Below are 20693 nucleotides of genomic sequence, written 5' to 3'. Positions count from 1 at the left end.
GACAATTGAATGTCGAAGCAAATGGAGCAGATGGAAGTAGATCCAGTATCCTACCACTGTCAAACCGGGACATGTGGCCAGCAGTTGTATAACCACCAAATTGTGACTGTTGTAGAAATATGATAATAAACACTATTATATTCATATTAATTGATTGTAATACCATATCCCTCCACTAGCACACAATCAGGTCATATTAAAGGTCACTTGAGGCCATGCCTGTCAATTGTCGAGTGTCAATAACAAGTGTCAATAACAAGTATCATGTGATTGTGAATAGTGTCATGTCATGTTGTTGACAGCAAGTTGAATTATGTGTCGAACTGATAAAAGATTTGACCGTAGATAGGCCTCTGGATAAGGGGCAGAACATAAAATGGGATTTTGGTATTCATCAAAACTAATGGTCTGATTGGATAAAGGTCATTTACATCATAAATCAGATGTCCAATAACCCATACGATAAATCACCTTGCATGATAAAGACCCTCCTTTATTTCTTATATAAGCTGATGTTAAACTATTCAGTCTCTCCTCCAGAAGTTGATTGAACGCTGGGGGTAGTTGAGCTAGAAACAAGAGATAAACTCAGCTGCGACTGAGTTATCTCTGTTGGACGTAGCTGCAATTGGCAGAGGTAATGATGCTTTGTCCCTGATTAGCAGGGACCCAGAGAGACTCAGTTACCGTAAGAATTGTCGGTATCTTGAATAAACTTCTTCAAATGTAGTTTAAAGGAAAACGCCAACATTTTGGGAAATTAGCTTATTTAACATCTTCCCTGGAGTTAGACAAGAATTTCCCAAAATGTTGGAGTTTTCCTTTAACACTTTGATTACCGGCCATTAACATGGTAAAACGTGGTTAAATGCCACCACCCACTTCAATGATAGCGTTGTGAATGCATAATCTCTGTCTTAAATTATGGCTATGTGTCTAATCCGCCTGTCGCTTATCAATGACTTGTTTGCAGTCAACATTGTCGAAACGGTTTTTATTATTTTTTTTTCTTCTTTTAATCGGTTAATTTCCGTTTTATAGCATTTTGAAAAGCCCTCGTTTTCAAGGAAAATATATAGATTACATGATAAAAGGCATTTACTGGAATATTCTAGCATACACAAACACGTTGTAATTAGGAATGTCCGATATTATCGGCCTACCGATATTATGGGCCGATATCGGCATTAAAATGTGATATCGGAAAATATCTGTATCGGTTTTCAATTTTTTGTTTTACATTTCTATAACCTTTATTTACCCAGGCAAGCAAGTAAGAACAAATTCAGATTTTATTTATTGTCAAAAGTATGCATAATGTTGTGTTAATTCCACAACAAGAGATATGTAATGTTAATTACCTGAAATTAGGGGGGGGAACCCTGGATATATCGGTATCGGTTGATATCGGTATCGGAAATTAAGAGTCGGTATAAAAGCCAATATCGAGCATCCCTAGTTGTAATTTTTCAGCCTATTTATGAATAGTTTCAAAAAGAACGCTAGATTATCGATAGTATATGTGTACTTATGCACGCTAGAGGCGGGCTGAAATATCGATTCTCTCATTTCCTGATCGCGCACACACAGACACACGGATAGGGCAAGCGCTTATATCTCTGTGAAAACAGCTCTGATTATCCTAAGACTGGTAAAATAAATTCCTTACCCGAGATCAGATGTTATCCAAAAAGATTATTCCAATTCCTGATCGCCATTCCAAATATCGATCATGCTTATTGATTAGTGTTTGGTACTGTAAATATATAATCCACGCGTTTTCCGGGCCGGCGAGCACAATCGATCCTTCAGTTGGCCTTGAGGGAAAAGTAAAATGAGCAAACTGGCCACCCCCCATTCAGCAGTGTAAAGTAATGGGGTGCAGTTACACAGGGAGAGACGATAGGGGGCGGTATCTTCCCAATTGAGCTCAGAGAGACTCTGCAGCACTAACCCGAGGCTCGATTGATGAAATATGAATTCAAATCACAAAAAAAAAAAAAACGACAAACAAACGCTATATAGCGTCGGGGGCACTCAAAGGTTGGCATGAACTAACAACAAAACGCGTCCGTGGCTCTCAATGTGTTAAGGTAAGACTGTTTTTATATTTATTGCTGTGATTCGTAATTATTCTCACCATATGAGTTAACTGTGATTTACATAATTGTGTAAAGTGGATTTGCATAATTGTCACGCCATGACCATACCACTACCTGCCTGGTAGGGGTTTAACAATCCTCCAAACCAAAGACCTGACTTTCGGTTAAGTCGAATTCGATTATTGAACGCTCCTTACTTTCGATTCAGAATTGTAACCCTAATGGGTAAACGATCCCTCAACATGTATTGTTTCATGCAGACATATCTAGGGCTGTCTTAAACACTTCAAAGCTTTGTTCGATGGCATGAGCTTCGAACATAAAAAAAAATAAATAAAATCGCAGTAAAAAGAAATAAAAATTTTTTAAATGTTTTGCCTCCAACATATTGCGCCTCCATTCCAATGAAACGAAAGTAAGCGTTGCCTTCCCGCCTCCATTCCAATGAAACGAAAGTAAGCGGCGCCTTACCGCCTCCATTCCAATGAAACGAAAGTAAGCAGCGCCTCGACTACACCTCTCTACAACAAGCACGTGGAGATTATCTGTGTTGAAAACAACAAGGACATGTGCAGCAGACATGTCGACGAAGAAGTCATCAGACGTGTGGCTACACTTTGACAATGCCCAAAAAGCAGAGTGCCAGAAGAAAATGGCATATCACAACTCTACAACAACTTTGTCAAATCACCTAAAAAACGTAAGTATCGTTGTACACGACGGCGACGCCACACAAAACATTAATAAGGCTATGCCTATGCTGCTATGACTAATGTGTTACCAAGTTGGCTAATTTAATTGTAATCATCTGCTTTTGTAGGTGCATTGTCTGATATAATTATAAATTAAATATAATATAATTGTTTGCTTGATAGACGAAGGTTGCAACATAAGTATGTAATGTCGTTGGCTGTGAGAGCAGCCCCACTGCACCCAGACAGCGCAGCCAAGCAAAACCTTGTTGGCTGCGTCACAGTCACGAAAGGGGCTACTTAATTAATTAATCCAATCCACTTTATTTATAGAGCACATTTAAAAACAACAAAGTTTACCAAAGTGCTGTACAAGTCCCACAACATAAGATAAAAAATAAAAAATGTCATAATTAATATAATCTTTTCTTAATTTTTTCCCCCCTCAAAGCTTCGAATTAAAATCGAAGCTCGGCCCCGAAGCTTCGATTGCCAAAAAAAGCTTCGAAGGTCATCCCTAGACATATCCCAGTTAAATATGAACCCACACCTATAACGTTAAACTGATACCAGTAGACTGTCGCTCCCAACATATAACATATGGGTGATACATTAACAGAGTGCCAAAACCTTTCCCAGAGGCAGAGCAGACAGACGCTGTGGGCTATGCACGGCAAATTGGGATGACTCACTCACTCACGGACGATCTGGCAAGGGCGGACGTGCTCAGTAGCGACTTTCTCCTGCTATGGCACAGCACTAACATAGCGTGGAGAGCGGTCAGACCAAGTGATGCCTTGAGCTGCATCTCCCCCGAATAGTCCTCAAACGCAACATATTAACAAAAACTGCTCCCAGCTGCTAAAAGGCAACTTCATTCTTCAACCTTTCCCCATCTCTGGGAGTCAGTGATTACGTTGAGAATCGACTCGCACTTCTTCAACTGTAGAGCAAGTTTATTTCCCGTTAACATGCACACCTTTGTGCATTTCCCAGTCTGCGTTTGTAAAATGAATTGATGAGCCACGAGGTGCGCTAGCGTACTTTGCGAGTGAATGGTCCTTTACGTTAACAACCTTGGTTCTCTGAATACCACTTGTACTGAGGGGGACTTCTAGAATTGTGCTGTGGGTCTGGACGGCTTCATGCTCGTTTTAGATCTAAATGGAAACAACCTCACGTTCAGACGCTCGGCGACAGGTGGCATCTTTTATGAACTCCTACGGTCTCACTGGCAGTGTTGGGCGTTAATGGGATTGTAACGTGATGTGGAGTTTAAATTATTTCATGAAAGGCACTCCATGTGGTTCAATAAAATGTTTTATACGGTACAGAAATTAGGCCAAAACAGAGTGGGGACAGGGAGGATGCAAATGCTGCTGCACCTGGTTGCTGGGCAACAGGAGTCTTCAGCAAGATGAACCCCAACCACCCCCAATCACACATTTGAGTGGAGGGTCACTGGCAGGTTAAAAGTCCCATTGACAAAGATGAAGCATTACATCACCAGTCAAATTCAATGAGAAACCACAATACTAAGTGGCAAGAGTCCATAAGAAGAAAACGGTCAGTTACATTAAAATGACCCACCCCACTGCATTCACTACACATCTAAACAGTGCAGAAATCACTACTTTATATGTGCGTTAACTTCTATAAAAAATAAAAATACATTTGGTTTTCAGAACACTCAAAACAAAATATACAGCGGTTTTCACACATTTTACTAGTGGTTTCAACTAAATGAATGTCTAGTCACACACATCCCTACCAGCCTGTATTTACCCCTGCTGCTACACAATAAACCTGTATTCATACATTTTCTAACAAGCTCTTTTTTTTTTTGGAAGGAAATAAGATGTCGTAACACAGCTCAGAACTACAGATAGGATTCCAACAACTTTCCCCATCTACTTATAAAGACTGAAAAGAGCTTGGAGGAGGAAGAGAGGAGGCACCTTTTGAATAACTGAGATGTGAAAGTAACCCGGGGGGGGGGGGGGGGGGAGCGAGAGAGAGAGAGCGAGAGAGAGAGAGCTAAGAAGAACCAGACAAGTTTTCCCTTACCCTCTTCATATACCAGCTTGGCTGTATGGTCCACATCTTTGACTGCGTTGCTGCAGTCACTTGTCACCACCTGGTGGAGGGAACGGGGAACGACGCATTAGGACGTGTGTGTGCAACAAAGCAGGGTTAACTGCTCAATCAGCAAACCCATTTAACCTTTGTCGGTGCTGTCAAATTGAGCATGAGATTGCAAATTACCTCAGACTGCATCTCTGGCGGGTATATGAACTTTCTTTGTTATCGCCTCATTCAAAAACACCCTATTACTATAATCAGTGCTGTCAGCGATCAGATTCCTGGGTTATAGGGGACGTGCTTCGGGGCAGAAGATTTCTGCAACTACAAAATACCTGAAATAATAATCTAGTGCACAGTATCCCTGGATGAGCAGAGTTAAATAACTTAAGTAGGGATGCACAGACATCAATATTGATACTAAATATCAGCATAATATTAAAATTCCAATACCCAGAGCATGTCTAACATGTCGGGAATTTGGCACTTTTGGCAGACAAGAGAACATCTCAATCATTAGGATTATATCTCAATCATTTTCATCAATCTCAATCAAATAAAGGGATTGCACCCAAGTGATGTGTGGTGAGACGTACCTGTGTCATTAGCAGATGCAGCTTGCCGTGCAGCATGGAGAGCTTGTGGAACATCTTCACTCGGCTTTCAATCATGTGATACAGCACTCCCAGCTGGGTCATCAGGTCCGGCAGCTGTCGAGGTGAACCAAACACAAAAACATCTACATCACTGGGTGAACCAAACACAAAAACATCTACATCACTGGGTGAACCAAAAACAAAAACATCTACTCCACTGGGTGAATCAAACACAAAAACATCTACTCCACTGGGTGAACCAAACACAAAAACATCTACACCACTGGGTGAACCAAAATCTAAAAACATCTACATCACTGGGTGAACCAAAAACAAAAACATCTACTCCACTGGGTGAACCAAACAAAAACATCCACATCACTGGGTGAACCAAAAACATCCACATCACTGGGTGAACCAAACACATCTACATCACTGGGTGAACCAAACACATCTACATCACTGGGTGAACCAAACACAAACACAACTACATCACTCGGTTTACAAAACACAAACACATCTACATCACTGGGTGAACCAAACACAAAAACATCCACATCACTGGGTGAACCACAAACATCTACATCACTGGCTTGATAAGAACAGAGGGCACACGTTCAGAATTTTTATTTAAAAAGATTGAACTATTTTCCAAACTCCTCCCGTCATACAGGGAAGGCAGGCTTCATGCACATTTAAATTGTTATTATTTTCTTTAACACATTCAGGGCCATTGGGGCCCGTCTAATCCCACTCTATGAGGCCAGCTTTTCATTACAAGTTTTCACTGTGCGTGAGGTTGTTTGTAGAGCTAAATCTATATTTTATATTATTGCTATGTGTCCATTGTCAATTGACAGTATAAACCTTCCCTTCAATATGCCATAAAGAAATAATTTTCTCATCAATACGTTCCCATTTTATAGCGTCGTGAATATGAACTATATACCGCAATGGTCTGGGGTAATTCCTGCAAAGCTAGTTATAGGGAGCTAAGCTAATAACGTTAAATCGTGGCGTTTCGGCCCTACACAAGCTATCAAAATGCATATGATCTGTATCATGTTCCACCATGAATGCATGAAAGGGGGGGGGGGGGGGGGGGGGGAGAGTAGTTTCTGATTATTGATTACAAATAACGGCATTCGTTATTGCAACATCATACGCTGAACGGGTGGATGGCTATGAGAACAAGGCCCGATCAGACTGAAATTGACGTCAAATCGCTATTACCTGTGGCCGGTTGGATTCCAAAAAGAATTTCCCAATTATTTGATCGCCATCTGGTAGATCGATATGTCCATTGGCTGATGCTATATTCCTTTACTGCATACTGAATTCGGCGTCACAAAAAGTATTACAGGCGATCTGGTAAAGCCATAGCTTTAGGCTAACATAAAAGCTAACCCGGAGCGAAGTGACACCCGGTCTGAAACAGGGGAAACTACATTATCGAGACAGCGCCAATACCAGGATCTGGCCGGTACTGCACTTTCGGAGTCCCGATATGCCGTTTCCAGCCAAAATACAGCTCCGTGACATTGAGTAGGATATTAAAATGGAATAAAAGCAAAACAGAGTTTACAACGTATATACACATGGTTGGCCTTCAAAGGATGGCGCCCAATCAATATACGTGGTTGGCCGTGAATCGGTTAAATACATTTTCTTTTAGTTTAGGCAGCTTGGGAGTGACTGGACAGTTTCACTAGGTATGAAAACCATAGAGCACTGAAAACCATAAAAGATAATTTGCAAAGAAATATGGTTGTACTTAAGAGTAAAATTTGTAACTTTAAAACAAATCTCAATATGATTATATAAAAAAAGGCTTCCGACAAAAAAACTGAGCCAAAGACTAGAAAGAAGACCTTCCAATTCCAACAACTGATGACCAATTGTAATGTTATATTTCAGATTTGGACATGCACTCCCCAACACCTTATATACAGTGTAATTAAGAAATGTAATTGTTTTTTATGGTTAGTTGGTTGGTGGTCTGAAGGAATAACTGAATGTTGCGTGTGTGACCACATTCACACAGGTTCATTTGACTCGTTAAGGTTCATCGCCGTCAGCCTTGTGGACAGGGTGCCACGGCAGGACCACGTATCCTACACTAGACTTCATACATTTCTTCAGGTTTGCCAGAGGGCTACGTTGCAGCCAGCTACTGAGCCATGGAAGAATAACAGCGCATGCAAAGCAAAGGCCTAAACAACAAATGCTCCAAGCTCAAGTTAATGACACAAAAATTGATAGAAAACAATGTCACTTTATTATTCCATTTTATTATTTGTATTTTTTCACAATCAAGGCAGGCATGGCCACCTAATTTTTTTTTTTTTTTTTACGCTTTATTTTTTAGCGTTTATCGCTTTTCTGGTCAAGCATGACCGACAGATACAGGGTGAAACGGGATATAGATCAGGGGAAGACATTCTGGTAAATGACGGCGGGTCCGGGAATCGAACTCGGAGTCCACCAGATCCGTGACGCAGCACGGTTTTCCCCGACGCAGAAATAGCGCCGAGATATGCGGTGAGCTACTGGAGCTCCCCTGGCCACCTACATTTCACTGCATGTCTTGTGTGCGTGAATACTTTCGGCAAGCAACAAGCCCTTCCGGGTTGCTCTGATTGGCAGAGCGCGCGCATGTGCATGAGCCGCGACGCGCTCCTCAGCCAGGCAGGAATACTAAGCTCCGCTTAACGCAATTTATACAAATGGAAGTATTGATTTCGCCGTAACGAATCATTAAAAAAATATACCGTTAACTGGAATATGTTGTTTCTTTACACATATGATGGATTATGTAATTGGTTTGTCATGACAAACCAATAAAAAAATCGCAAATTAACCGGTGGCTACAACAAGACACAGTAACTACATGCATCATTGTTTACAATGAACGGTGGGGCTAATCGAAAGGACTGGACACGGACAAGTTAAACTAACCTAAAGTTAGTTGTTCACCAACAATCAACAGACACAAACAAACACAGAAGCGGACTGTTATATTAAATTAATTGATTGTAAACAATGCTGCATTGCGGGTCCACGACCCTCCGTGCTCCGATAAGGCTTTCAACAGCGGGGAGAGTATGCTGCCGTGAGCGTCTCATCGTCTCTGGCTTCGTCCAGCGGACACCATGATGAACTCAGCGATGCCGCTCACGGCAGCATACTCTCCCCGCTGTTGAAAGCCATATCGGAGCACGGAGGGTCGTTGATGAGCTCAGCGATGCCGCTCACGGCAGCATACTCTCCCCGCTGTTGAAAGCCTTATCGGAGCACAGAACTGGAGCTTAGTATTGCTGCCTGGCTGAGGGGCGTGTCGCGGCTCATGCACGCGCTCGGCCAATCAGAGCAACGCGGAAGGGCTTGTTGCTTGCCGAAAGTATTCACGAGTCTTGTGTATGCATGTGACAAATAAAACTCTTGAATCTTCTATATCTATGGTCACAACACTCCCTCCTAGTGGCCGGATTTCAAATAGCTTTTCAGTCAACACAGTTCCACCAATGAAATTCTCAATAACCTGACATTTAAAAACACAAAAAAATATCAACTTTGATTCTCGCAAACTATTAAATTTTTTATGGCCCATCTCTAACGTATTCCTTTGTCTATCGCCACAAATTTCATCACAGGGGTCAGCGTTTCTTGTGTGTTTTTGCCAGCTCCCCAAAAGCAGACAATTCAACTGCAATGGACCCCACCTGATGTAGCATGGCATGTGGATACGGTGTGTAGTTGGTAGCAGACTCACCGAGGACAGGTAGGATGTGTGGTGGATGAGCACCGCCTTGAGCCACTTAACCATCAGCACCGCCCTGGAAAGAAAAGACAAGAGCATGTCGTCACGCTTTTCACTAAACGCTGTGTAGCTGAAGGTCCCAACATTTATTTTTTTATTTGTGTAAAAGCAATCAGACTAGAATTACAAGATTGTGTAGCATAGTGTGATATGTAAACAAGACAGTGACCGACAACAACTACGGTGTCTGCAGCACATTCAATTCAATTCATTAAATGACAGTTCAGTCCAATATTTGGGACCATGCACCGCTCTCCTGAAGCTAGAAATCAGAGAAGATAATTGGAATTTGTGACATCACCTGGATGTAAAGTCTTTAGCTGCTGCAGCTAGGGGGGGGGGGACTTGTGACGTCACCTGGATGTAAAGTCTTTAGCTGCTGCAGCTAGGGGGGGGGGGGGACGGACTTGTGACATCACCTGGATGTAAAGTCTTTAGCTGCTGCAGCTAGGGGGGGACGGGGGACTTGTGATGTCACCTGGATGTAAAGTCTTTAACTGCTGCAGCTAGGGGGGGACTTGTGACGTCACCTGGATGTAAAGTCTTTAGCTGCTGCAGCTAGGGGGGGGGGACTTGTGATGTCACCTGGATGTAAAGTCTTTAGCTGCTGAAGCTAGGGGGGGGGGGGCTTGTGATGTCACCTGGATGTAAAGTCTTTAGCTGCTGCAGCTAGGGGGGGGGGGACTTGTGATGTCACCTGGATGTAAAGTCTTTAGCTGCTGAAGCTATGGGGGGGGGGGGGGGGCTTGTGATGTCACCTGGATGTAAAGTCTTTAGCTGCTGCAGCTAGGGGGGGGGGGACTTGTGATGTCACCTGGATGTAAAGTCTTTAGCTGCTGAAGCTATGGGGGGGGGGGGGGGGCTTGTGATGTCACCTGGATGTAAAGTCTTTAGCTGCTGCAGCTAGGGGGGGGGACTTGTGATTTCACCTGGATGTAAAGTCTTTAGCTGCTGCAGCTAGGGGGGGGGACTTGTGATGTCACCTGGATGTAAAGTCTTTAGCTGCTGAAGCTAGGGGGGGGGGGGCTTGTGATGTCACCTGGATGTAAAGTCTTTAGCTGCTGCAGCTAGGGGGGGGGACTTGTGATTTCACCTGGATGTAAAGTCTTTAGCTGCTGCAGCTAGGGGGGGGGACTTGTGATGTCACCTGGATGTAAAGTCTTTAGCTGCTGCAGCTAGGGGGGGACTTGTGATGTCACCTGGATGTAAAGTCTTTAGCTGCTGCAGCTAGGGGGGGGGACTTGTGATGTCACCTGGATGTAAAGTCTTTAGCTGCTGCAGCTAGGGGGGGGGGACTTGTGATGTCACCTGGATGTAAAGTCTTTAGCTGCTGCAGCTAGGGGGGGGACTTGTGATGTCACCTGGATGTAAAGTCTTTAACTGCTGCAGCTAGGGGGGGACTTGTGATGTCACCTGGATGTAAAGTCTTTAGCTGCTGCAGCTAGGGGGGGACTTGTGATGTCACCTGGATGTAAAGTCTTTAACTGCTGCAGCTAGGGGGGGGACTTGTGATGTCACCTGGATGTAAAGTCTTTAGCTGCTGTAGCTAGGGGGGGACTTGTGATGTCACCTGGATGTAAAGTCTTTAGCTGCTGTAGCTAGGGGGGGGGGGGACTTGTGATGTCACCTGGATGTAAAGTCTTTAGCTGCTCCAGCTAGGGGGGGGGGACTTGTGATGTCACCTGGATGTAAAGTCTTTAGCTGCTGCAGCTAGGGGTGGGGCCTCTAAACGGGTTAAGCGTTAACTGAATAATAATAATCAATGTTATTTGTATAGCACCTTTCATACAAGAACTGCAGCCCAAAGTGCTTCATAGTAGTAAAGACAAATATTGACAAACCTTGAGTCTTCCCATAAGATGGTCATAAAAGACTTTGGTTTGAAGTTATTCGAATTGTGTCCTTTTTGATTGATTATCCTGTCAATAAATGGCCGGTAGTAAGTTTTTTGTATTTTATTTTATTTATTTATTGTATATTGTTAATCCTGGTTTACAGTCATCCACAATATTTTGCAGCTTGTGTCATTAGTCTGTTCAACAGACTATAACTAAAATATAAATTGTGATATTGTGAATGTATATCTGCCAAGATAGCAAAGTATTTCTTGTATATTGTTAATCCTGGTTTAGTCATCCACAATATTTTGCGCTGCACTTCGTCGTTAAAAACTGAAATACTAAATGTTTAGGAACATCTTTTAAATTATTGAAAGCTTTATTTTTTACATGTTGGAACGCGGCCCAGCCATGTGATGCCGTAATGCACTGCCTCGTGCTCCAACGTGAATAAAATAGGGAAATACTTAAGGACCGCAGGTTTAAATGTTTGGTGACTGAAGCTTTTGCCTGCAGGTTAATGTGTGGATTAACACCATTTGTCTTGTGACCCCACTTTTGTGCCCGTTTGACACTTCACAGCTCACCGAGAACCGGGCGTCCGGCCACAACTCAGACCATGGGACTGAGGACTCTGCAAGTAAGCTAATGGCATCACATCAACTACAGTACTAGCAGGTATTTCATACAAGTTAATGGCAAAAAATATTTCTAAAATATTATATGTTCATAAATAGGGATGGCATGATACCACTTTTTCATGTCCGATACCGATATCACAGCCTTGAGTATCAGCCGATACCGATCCTACCGCCCCCCCCTCCCCCTCTTAAAAACAAAAACCTGTGTTTAACCTAGCAATCTATAAAACATCATGCTAAAACTGTGAAACAAATCCTACTCCCCTAAAATAATAAATACATAGCATACATTACTCAATTATGCAATAGTGCTTCTGCTTTTTATTTAGTAAAAATATTTTTGTTAAAAGACCACAGCGATTTCATGACGGCGTCCTGTCCTCGCCCCCGTTTTCCGGTGCAATGATTGGAGATTTAAAAATCATTGGTAAACAAACGTAGTGCTGAAAATATACACTTTGATTGCCGTTTTGATAGGGTTATGATCTTTACTCTTGACTACGTTTGAAAAAGAAACACAACATTGTAATTATTTGGGATAGCCGTGTCGGAGATAAAATGCCGGTTGGCCAACATGAAAAGCAAGGCCAAGCATCGGAAACCTAACGTTACATTTCCTACAAAAGCGGCTGGTCGTCCTGCACAATACATTCAGTTATTTTCTGTTAGTTATCAGCTTTGCTTTGTTACCGTTTGCAGAGAGTTTCTCACACTTCTGAATGGTTTCCAGCTAAGTTAGTTGCGGTAAAACATTTCCTCTTGGCACTCTGCATACTGCGTTTCAATGATGTAACGTCCAAGTAATTAAGTCTGTGGTGTTGAAGTTCCCAGTGTTGCTGTCATCCCTAGAAAAGAAATATTACACTCTGCTGTGTCGTGTTATTCCACATAGACGCGAGTCCTCTGTATTTGAGAGTGTCTTTATTGTTAGCGGTTAGCTCTGTAGCTCCACCATTATCCGCTCCTAGTCTACCTGTCCGTGACCCCAGTACGGTGGCCTGTACTCTGTCATATTAGCACGCATACACAGGCTGTTTTGCCTTTTTCTTCTATGAGCTTAAAATAACTCCACAGCTAACATGACTGCGGCGCTCACGTGTAGCCAACGCTAACGTTGTTGTCGCGCTAGTACTGTTAAGGCGATGGCACGCTTTATGGCATGTATCGGATCGGGAAAATAGGTCCTGTTTTTCCGATAGCCGATCCCGTGAATTTGACTAGTACAGAGTATCGGATCGGTGCCATCCCTATTCATAAACAACTTTTACGGTGGAAAAAAAGTCAAAATGTGGACACCTCCCTAAACATGACCTAAAGACCTTTGAGAATATGAATACTAGAATATAAACGTCACAGAGTGGGGCCATCAACATTTAATGGCTCCACTAAGTAAGTGCTTCAATTCACTGCCTGTGGCACAGTCCTATATTATACAAGGTTATATTTCAACTACTGCAACTTTAGGAGAGAGTGGGGCATGTTCAGGAATATTGACTGAACCATCATGAGAGAACAGGAATAATAATGTGAATTCTGAAAATGAGTGACATTTCCATTTAGGGGATGCACTGGGTAAGTGACTGTAGCTTTTGACTCACGTAAACGGATGCCCTTGCAGTCTCTTGGTGATCTGGAAAGGAGGAAAGGGGGATTAAAGCATACGAATGACTCAATTTAACCCATGTCAAACCTTCACTCCCCCCCGCCCCAAAGTCCTGTGATGTTTCAAATGACGGCAGGATTCTGGCTATAGCCAGCTGTCGAATAACGCAGATCAAATGTTCCTTTTGAATGGGTAAAGAAAAACAACAAAATAAAATCAACATTAGAGCTTCCCAGGCAATCCATCATCTGATCTCTCTTGACAGGATCTTCATTCAAATTAAGATAATGCAACAGCTGTGCTTTGGCACCGCTCTGTTCAAAGTCAAACTACTCCCACAATCGGGAGTGAGCAGGAGGTGCCTTTAAAAATGGTAATGAGCGATGGTTGCTCTTGCGTTCTTGCACTGTACAGACTTGCTTTCCATCGTGAAAATTCATACTAACTACGGAGTTAATCTTACATAAATTTAAAAACAAAGTGCTGCTGCTGGTGACTTATTACGCATCACTACCTGTTAGTGTTGTCAAAAATATGCCGGAGCCCATCCTACACCAGTACACGCATAACGTTAATAAATCTCTCTCTCTCTCATCATAACTAGGAAGGTGCGCTCAGTAGACCTAAAATCTCCAGCAGCCACTCTCTCTCTTTCTCTCTCTCTCTCTCTCTCTCTCTCTCTGATCTAAAGATAAACAAAGGGTTTTAAAAGTGTATTTATCTTCTCGTATAGTACCAGAGAGAAGCTGAGGAGAATCAATCAGCAACAAAAGCAAAATTTGTTAAAAAAAAATAATAATAATAATAATAATAATAATAATAATAAAAAAAAAATTATATATATATTTTTTTTTGGTATTGAAAGTATCGAAAGTATCGATACTTTTCAAGGTATCGTATCGAAGTCGAAATTCCAGTATCGTGACAACACTACTACCTGTGTGCCGGATGATTTCCCCAGGAATGCCCTACCTAGTCTGGCGTAGCCATGCCTCTCTCCACACTACCTTAGTGCTGTGCCAGTGCTGGAGAGAGGTCTGGCTGAACCTATTATCATTCCGGTACAGGAGCGAAGAAAACACTGGCTTGTTTGCATTTCTTTAAACCAATCATAATCATCTTGGGCGGCGCTAAGCAGCAACGGTGCTCTTGCAAAATAGTGTCACAGATAGCGGATGGGGAAGAGAATCCCAATTAAAATAGTCAGGTCAATGGCAGCTTATAACCATGGTCTCATGGCGCTGATCCAGACTAGTCCTACCCGACACCACTGTTTAGAACAGCAAATGTAAAATCATTCATGAACTGGGTATAGACAGAATAACTATTGTTATATCAATTGGTGATAGGGACAAAATAAAGATGTATTTATTCATATGAAAATCGCGGAATCATTTTCTGGGATCATTACAAAAGGCATGTACTACTACTACTACTACTAGGTCCACCAAAACCCTGTCCACTCTTGCTCCGAAGTGTCTTGGTCAGAACAATAAATAACGTTAGTTGGCCCTGGCAGTGCCCAACTGATAACGTTATCGTTACATCCAAACAGGCTGTTTGAAAATACTAGAATCCAACATAGTCTGGTGAAAACGCACCCGTTATCGTTACATCCAAACAGCCTGTTTGAAAATACTAGAATCCAACATAGTCTGGTGAAAACGCACCTTATGCTATGGATGGATCGTCACCGTTTGTCCTCTTCCTAATAATCTCCAAAAGTTCGCTCGTCTAGGCGATCGCCATTGCCGAACGTTAGTAGTCTGGAGTGCTCTCAACTCAGTGTCGGCGACTACCGCGGAACGGTGAACAGATGTTACATGCTCGGCCGGTTTGACTATGGTATTTTTATGGTTTACCAGAGGTGCTGAGTCCAATATAATCTGGTGAAAACGCACCTTATCCATAAGTGTGATCGTTTTGTCCTCTTCATAATAATCTCCAATAGTTCACTCACCATTGCATAGACAGTCCGTAGGCTAGTGGTAGCCAGCAGTGAGTGAGCAACCCCCTTTCCCACAGTAAACTAACCCAGTTCAAAAGGTAGGCGATACTGCCACTAAGGCTGTCCCTGAACCCTGTTTTTAGGGTTCGAACATTCGCCACGGTTTTTCGAACGGACTTTCGAACGTTCGTTTTTTTTTTATTAATTAATTGTATTATAGATTTTACGGGGGGCGGCATAGCCCCTTACGTGACTGCGTCCTGGCTTGCAGATCGCAGTCACGTAAGGGGCTAGGGGCTGCATTGCATAGTCTATCGGTGAACAGTGGTGGCTGTTCATGTAAACATGTAAACAAAGCACTCAGAAGAAAATAAAGGGAAAAGACAGCAGTCAAACATACCGGTAATATCATATGACGGACTCACTTTTAGTTGAGTATGCCATACACTGCGGTCAAGTGAGCCGTCTTGCGTGGTCAAACCAGCCGCTCCAGCCACTTCACCCAGGCGTTGCGCAATGTTTACTCCACAATGTTTTATCTCCAGTTCTTTTGTTTCCAAGACATATCCCAGTAGTTCCCCACTCGTTTGAAATCGTACTTCAGAGTTAGGTTGTTGCAAACGGTGGATATTTTGGCCAGAGCCGCACGGCTCTGAGCACTGCTATGTTGTGTGTAACCCGCTATACCGTCCCCACCTTCCGGGTCGCGTTGCGTGTGCACCAAACATTCCACCCAAAAACAAAAAAATAAATGTTTGCCATTAATTAAAGTCTGAATGACAGGGTAACGATCAAACGTTCGGGCTCAGCCTTAACTGCCACCTATCGGGATTCGATCGTCATTTCAATTCCAATTCACACAGAGCTCACACAAGAAGGTCCGGCGGACTGTTTAGAATATAAAAAAAAACGAGTACTCTCGTTTTTGGCGGCCAACGGTTGGCTTTGAAGAACGAGAATTAGGGCTGGGCGATATGGCCAAAAACGTTATCGCGATAAAAAATTATAAAATTATTTTCACAACTCGATATCGATAATTATCGTCGATATACATTTCTGTCAGTAATTAACTTATTATGCCCTGTGCCGACGGACGGGCTATTAATACTCACTTTGTTTGCTGCGCCAGTCACTACGAGACGAGTTGGAGAGAGCCGTTGCGACTCGCGTGTCGAGCCAACGCCAACCCTTTGGAGAAGCGTCGTGGTCCCGGCTTGAATTCTCCATGAATGTGTCCAAGTCCATAATCCATATAAATCCATTTTGTTATATACAACTGTTCCAACACACAGTCTGAATGAATGTTTTCTCTTGTGATTATGCAGCGTGATTTCAAAACACCAAAACTGAATGTCTTGTCTCGAGTTGATGTCTTCATCACGGTCATCAGTCCGCGCACCTTCTTCTAAGCAGTACACACACGTCCCAGTGCATAGATTATTATATTCCACCAGGGGGCAACCTACCGCCACTGGATCATATGCATAGAATGGAACACTGTTTGGTCCAAGCTTGGGAAATCGATATATCGAAACTTTGCGACCACGTTTCATGTTTATTTCGAGGAAATAATTTATCGCAATGATTATCGTTATCGTTTTATCGCCCAGCCCTAACGAGAATACTAATTTTTGGCGTTCAATGAGTTAAGGAGATGATCTGCGACTCACCTCTTCCACCAATGGCAAGACAGCAGGTAGGGGTAACCGGGCAACCGTTTTCTTTATCACAAAATCCTTTCGGGTCTGGAAAACCTTCTGTAAGGGTGAATGGGAAAGTAACAATTTAGCATTACAACACTTTTTGAGCTTACAACTCCTAACCAGAGCAAACGTTTTGAGAATCTAGCAACATTTTTGTGATGCATCTATAATTGCATAATAATGTACTTTGGAAAGCGAACCCTCTCCGAAAACCACTCACATTGAGGATGTTGGTGTCGTTGCTCTCCAAGCCTTGCACCAGCAACACCGCAAAGTTGTCCGTCTGTAAGGAAGCTGTGCCTTTGGGACCCTTCCCACTGGAAACTGTGGACAGGTCGATTTCTCCCAGTCGCTCCTCTATAGACATCTACAGGGAGGGAGGGTTCGCACAGTGAGGTTCAACGCAGAAGTTTCATTCAAACACTGTATAGATCAGTTAGGGGAATGAGAAAGTTCCTGATGTCCACTGCTCAATAAATACAAACCATTATATCAAGTAAAATGTTACTTATATTGTGTTAATTATATTATTATGAAATAAGCTAAAAAACTAAAATGGAGAATAAAACAAACATCCATGCCAGCAGACGTGTCTGAGTAGCATTTTCATCGAGGATGTCGTACCTCTTTGGTGTCTGTGCCTTTTTTCCTCTTCTCCGATGCCTGGGGAGCTTTGAGGGGGGCTTGGTGGCCGGGAAGCCCAGGGACCAAGACTTTGCTCTTGGCGTTGACAATTGGGGTTTTCACCTGAAACAAGGACCCAAAGAGTCAATGACGTGAAGCAATGAACCAGTCTTACACACAGGGCACACACATTTAAAAATTCTCTTGTTAGCACTGGTGCTCCCAACTTCAAAAAGTTGGGAGCACCAGCAAAAATTTAGGAGCACCCACCAAAATGTAAGGAGCACCAACAATATATATGTAATATATTTTTTTTATCGATATAAAAACGACAAAATAACTAGTACTGTAATGCAGTAAAACAGTGAAAGTAGCCTTAAACTATAGTATAGTGTAGACCTAGCTAGTAGTGTAGACTAGGCATGTGCCGGTATGACATTGAGGGTACGATAACCTTGGGCAAAAATACCACGGTTTCACGGTATTCGGTACATAAATAAAATACCCCATTGAACAAAAAGTATTTTATTACAGTGCACAATACGCTTTTCTGTAAGTGTCATTTATGAATGTGTGAAGACTGTCTGTATTACACACAGAGTGAAATGGCTGACCACTTTCAAACTACCGGTATGTACAGAATATAAAATGCTTCCAAATAAACTTTCATGATTATGAATATGTAGGCTACAGTACATGTCAAAAGGGCAATACATTTAGCTAATGTAATCTACTTGCACAGATGTATGTTATATAGCCTAGTAATATTCTTACTGGATTAAACTTTGGATTCATCTTTTGTGGTGGCTCAACATAATTCACACACGGAACTATGTGTTGGGGATAAGGGTTCCGCACGGACCATATTACATTGCTGTCGGCAAACTAGCTCGACATCAACAGAGTGTTGACGTTGAGTTGATGTTTAATACATGTTTAGCGTCGTCTATCCTATCCTTCGGCACTACACTTTCATGATTATGAATATGTAACGGAACGTAGGCCAATCTCGCTAACGTTATTCAACTGAAATCAATTGGCAACATATCACTGTACTATTAGCTAGCTGGCTAACGTCAAAACGTTGTTATTTATATTTGACATGAGCTATTTATGGGTGGAATATTCCGATTATAGCTCACTAGATCAGTCACATTAAACTTTCTTTTTGTATAGCTTATAGGGGTGGGCGTGAGTAATCGATGGCTATGAGAAAACTCGATATTTCAGCCAACAACAGACAGCTACTGCACTATGAACTGCCAGCTAGCTGGCTACCCAAATCCACAACCGTACAAAATACAGTCTCAGCCAATCACATCGATTTGTACAGTTAGTTAGCTCCACTCCATTGAGAATTATAAGGTAGCCAGCCAGCACAGCCCGTATTAGCTAGCTACAGTTGCTAGGTAGCTAACGGTAGCCACAGCTGCAAAAACTAACTCCAATGATGTTATGAGCTATCAGTAGCTAGCCAGCTAGATAACGTTAGACAACGCCTCATGTATTAAACTAAAGTGAATAGTTTACTGGGCCATTGTTTAATGCTTCAGTGATGTTAAAAGAGGAGCTGCATGCTTGCTAGTCGGTGCGAATGACACTGGTCGGGTCTGTGAGGGGGAGGGTCAATGAGGGCACTGCGAGCAGTAGGGATGACCCCCGGACCCCGGTTTTAAACGGGAACCGGTACTATATTAGAAAATACCGGAGTATTTATAAGCTCCGACGTCATCGGTACTGCTATCGATACTCTAGAGAAATTATTATTATTATTTAAAAGTTGCCAACGATCTCTCCTTTCTCTGTCTCTGCACGAGAAGCGAGCCGCAGCGAGTCATCATTATTACACACACTCCTCGCGAGTCGCTACACATACGGGTACTCCTTAGTGTTCCTCCTTAGTGCTGTCCCGAGATGCTTCCACCTGCAGAACCCCAGATCCCCGCAGGCTGAGGATCCGCAGGCTGAGGATCCTCAGCCTGCGGGGATCTGGGGTTCTGCAGGTGGATAGTATTGGCTGTCCCCCGACGCCCGTGCTGAAGCGCGCTGCACACAGACAGCTTTGCCTCTGCATGCACTCAGTCGTGATGGCGGATAGAGCGAACTGCGAAGCGTTCTAAAGTATGGATATATAATACAACGCAGGTTGCCACAAGTGCAACAAAACATTTGCCAGTAAGGGTGGCAATACGAGCAATCTATCAAAACATGTTGGCAAAACAAGATATTAGTGTGCAGAAATGCGCCGTATTTGACTGCGCGCACTGTTCCATCTGCATCCACGTCCACTGCAGGCGATAAGCCAATATACGGAGTTTCCTAGGCTAATAACGAATTATTACAAATAGGCTAATAAACAAAATAATTGTTTAGCTACAAATACTACAATCTAAAAACTTTTTATAGATCGTCAAGCTGAGGCGTCAGCCACCAATGTGTCCCAGGCCAGTGAGCCCAGGGCCACCACACATCCTCCACCACCCAAAGTCCCTTCTCCCTTGCATCTAGGAAGGATGACAGAGGATAGGGTGAACGAGTGTCACAGGGCTGTGACCCAGTTTGTTGTCAAAGGCCTGCACCCCTTCTCTACAGTGGAGTCCAAGGGCTTTAGGTAACAACTAATCATTCAGTGTATATCGTTTTTTTTGTATACATAGTTGTCTAACTTGTCTGTTGTTGTTGTTGTTGTTGTTGTTGTTGTTATAAGTTATTATTGAAGCAGCTATTCCCACCACTCCACACAAATTTACAATAATTCAATCATTTCTAATCTTTACTGTAGGGAGATGACCAATGCTCTCAACTGCAAATATACCCCTCCCTGCAGGAATGTCCTCAGTAACACACTGATTCCTGCCTGGTATAATGTTGAAAAGGCCAATGTTATCACAGAGCTTAAAGATGTGCCAAAGTTAGCCTTTACATCGGATGGGTGGACCAGCTTAACTCAGGACCACTACTACTAAATAAAATAGAAAGTCCCAAAATAGTTAATTTATCTGACTGCTTGTATTAATTGATAAAAAAAGTAGCCATGTGGAGTA

General features: G+C 42.7%; 1 protein-coding gene across 1 annotated transcript in view; it reads right to left on the bottom strand.

Moving 5' to 3' along the window:
- wdr43 (WD repeat domain 43) overlaps nucleotides 1-20693 on the bottom strand; it is a 50898-nt gene that overhangs the window by 6844 nt on the left and 23361 nt on the right. Inside the window, exons 10-16 of the mRNA XM_084309887.1 lie at nucleotides 17650-17772; nucleotides 17246-17392; nucleotides 16993-17079; nucleotides 13370-13401; nucleotides 9245-9308; nucleotides 5473-5586; nucleotides 4862-4931 (exon numbers count right to left, since the gene is read on the bottom strand). Of these exons, the coding sequence (XP_084166013.1) occupies nucleotides 4862-4931; nucleotides 5473-5586; nucleotides 9245-9308; nucleotides 13370-13401; nucleotides 16993-17079; nucleotides 17246-17392; nucleotides 17650-17772 (637 nt within the window). The remainder of the gene's footprint in view (nucleotides 1-4861; nucleotides 4932-5472; nucleotides 5587-9244; nucleotides 9309-13369; nucleotides 13402-16992; nucleotides 17080-17245; nucleotides 17393-17649; nucleotides 17773-20693) is intronic.

The sequence above is a fragment of the Notolepis coatsorum genome (genome assembly GCF_963971535.1).
Source record: "Notolepis coatsorum genome assembly, chromosome: 3".
NCBI lineage: Eukaryota > Metazoa > Chordata > Actinopteri > Aulopiformes > Paralepididae > Notolepis > Notolepis coatsorum.
Note: the sequence above shows the minus strand (reverse complement) of the source record. Positions and strands in the feature narration are given on the sequence as shown.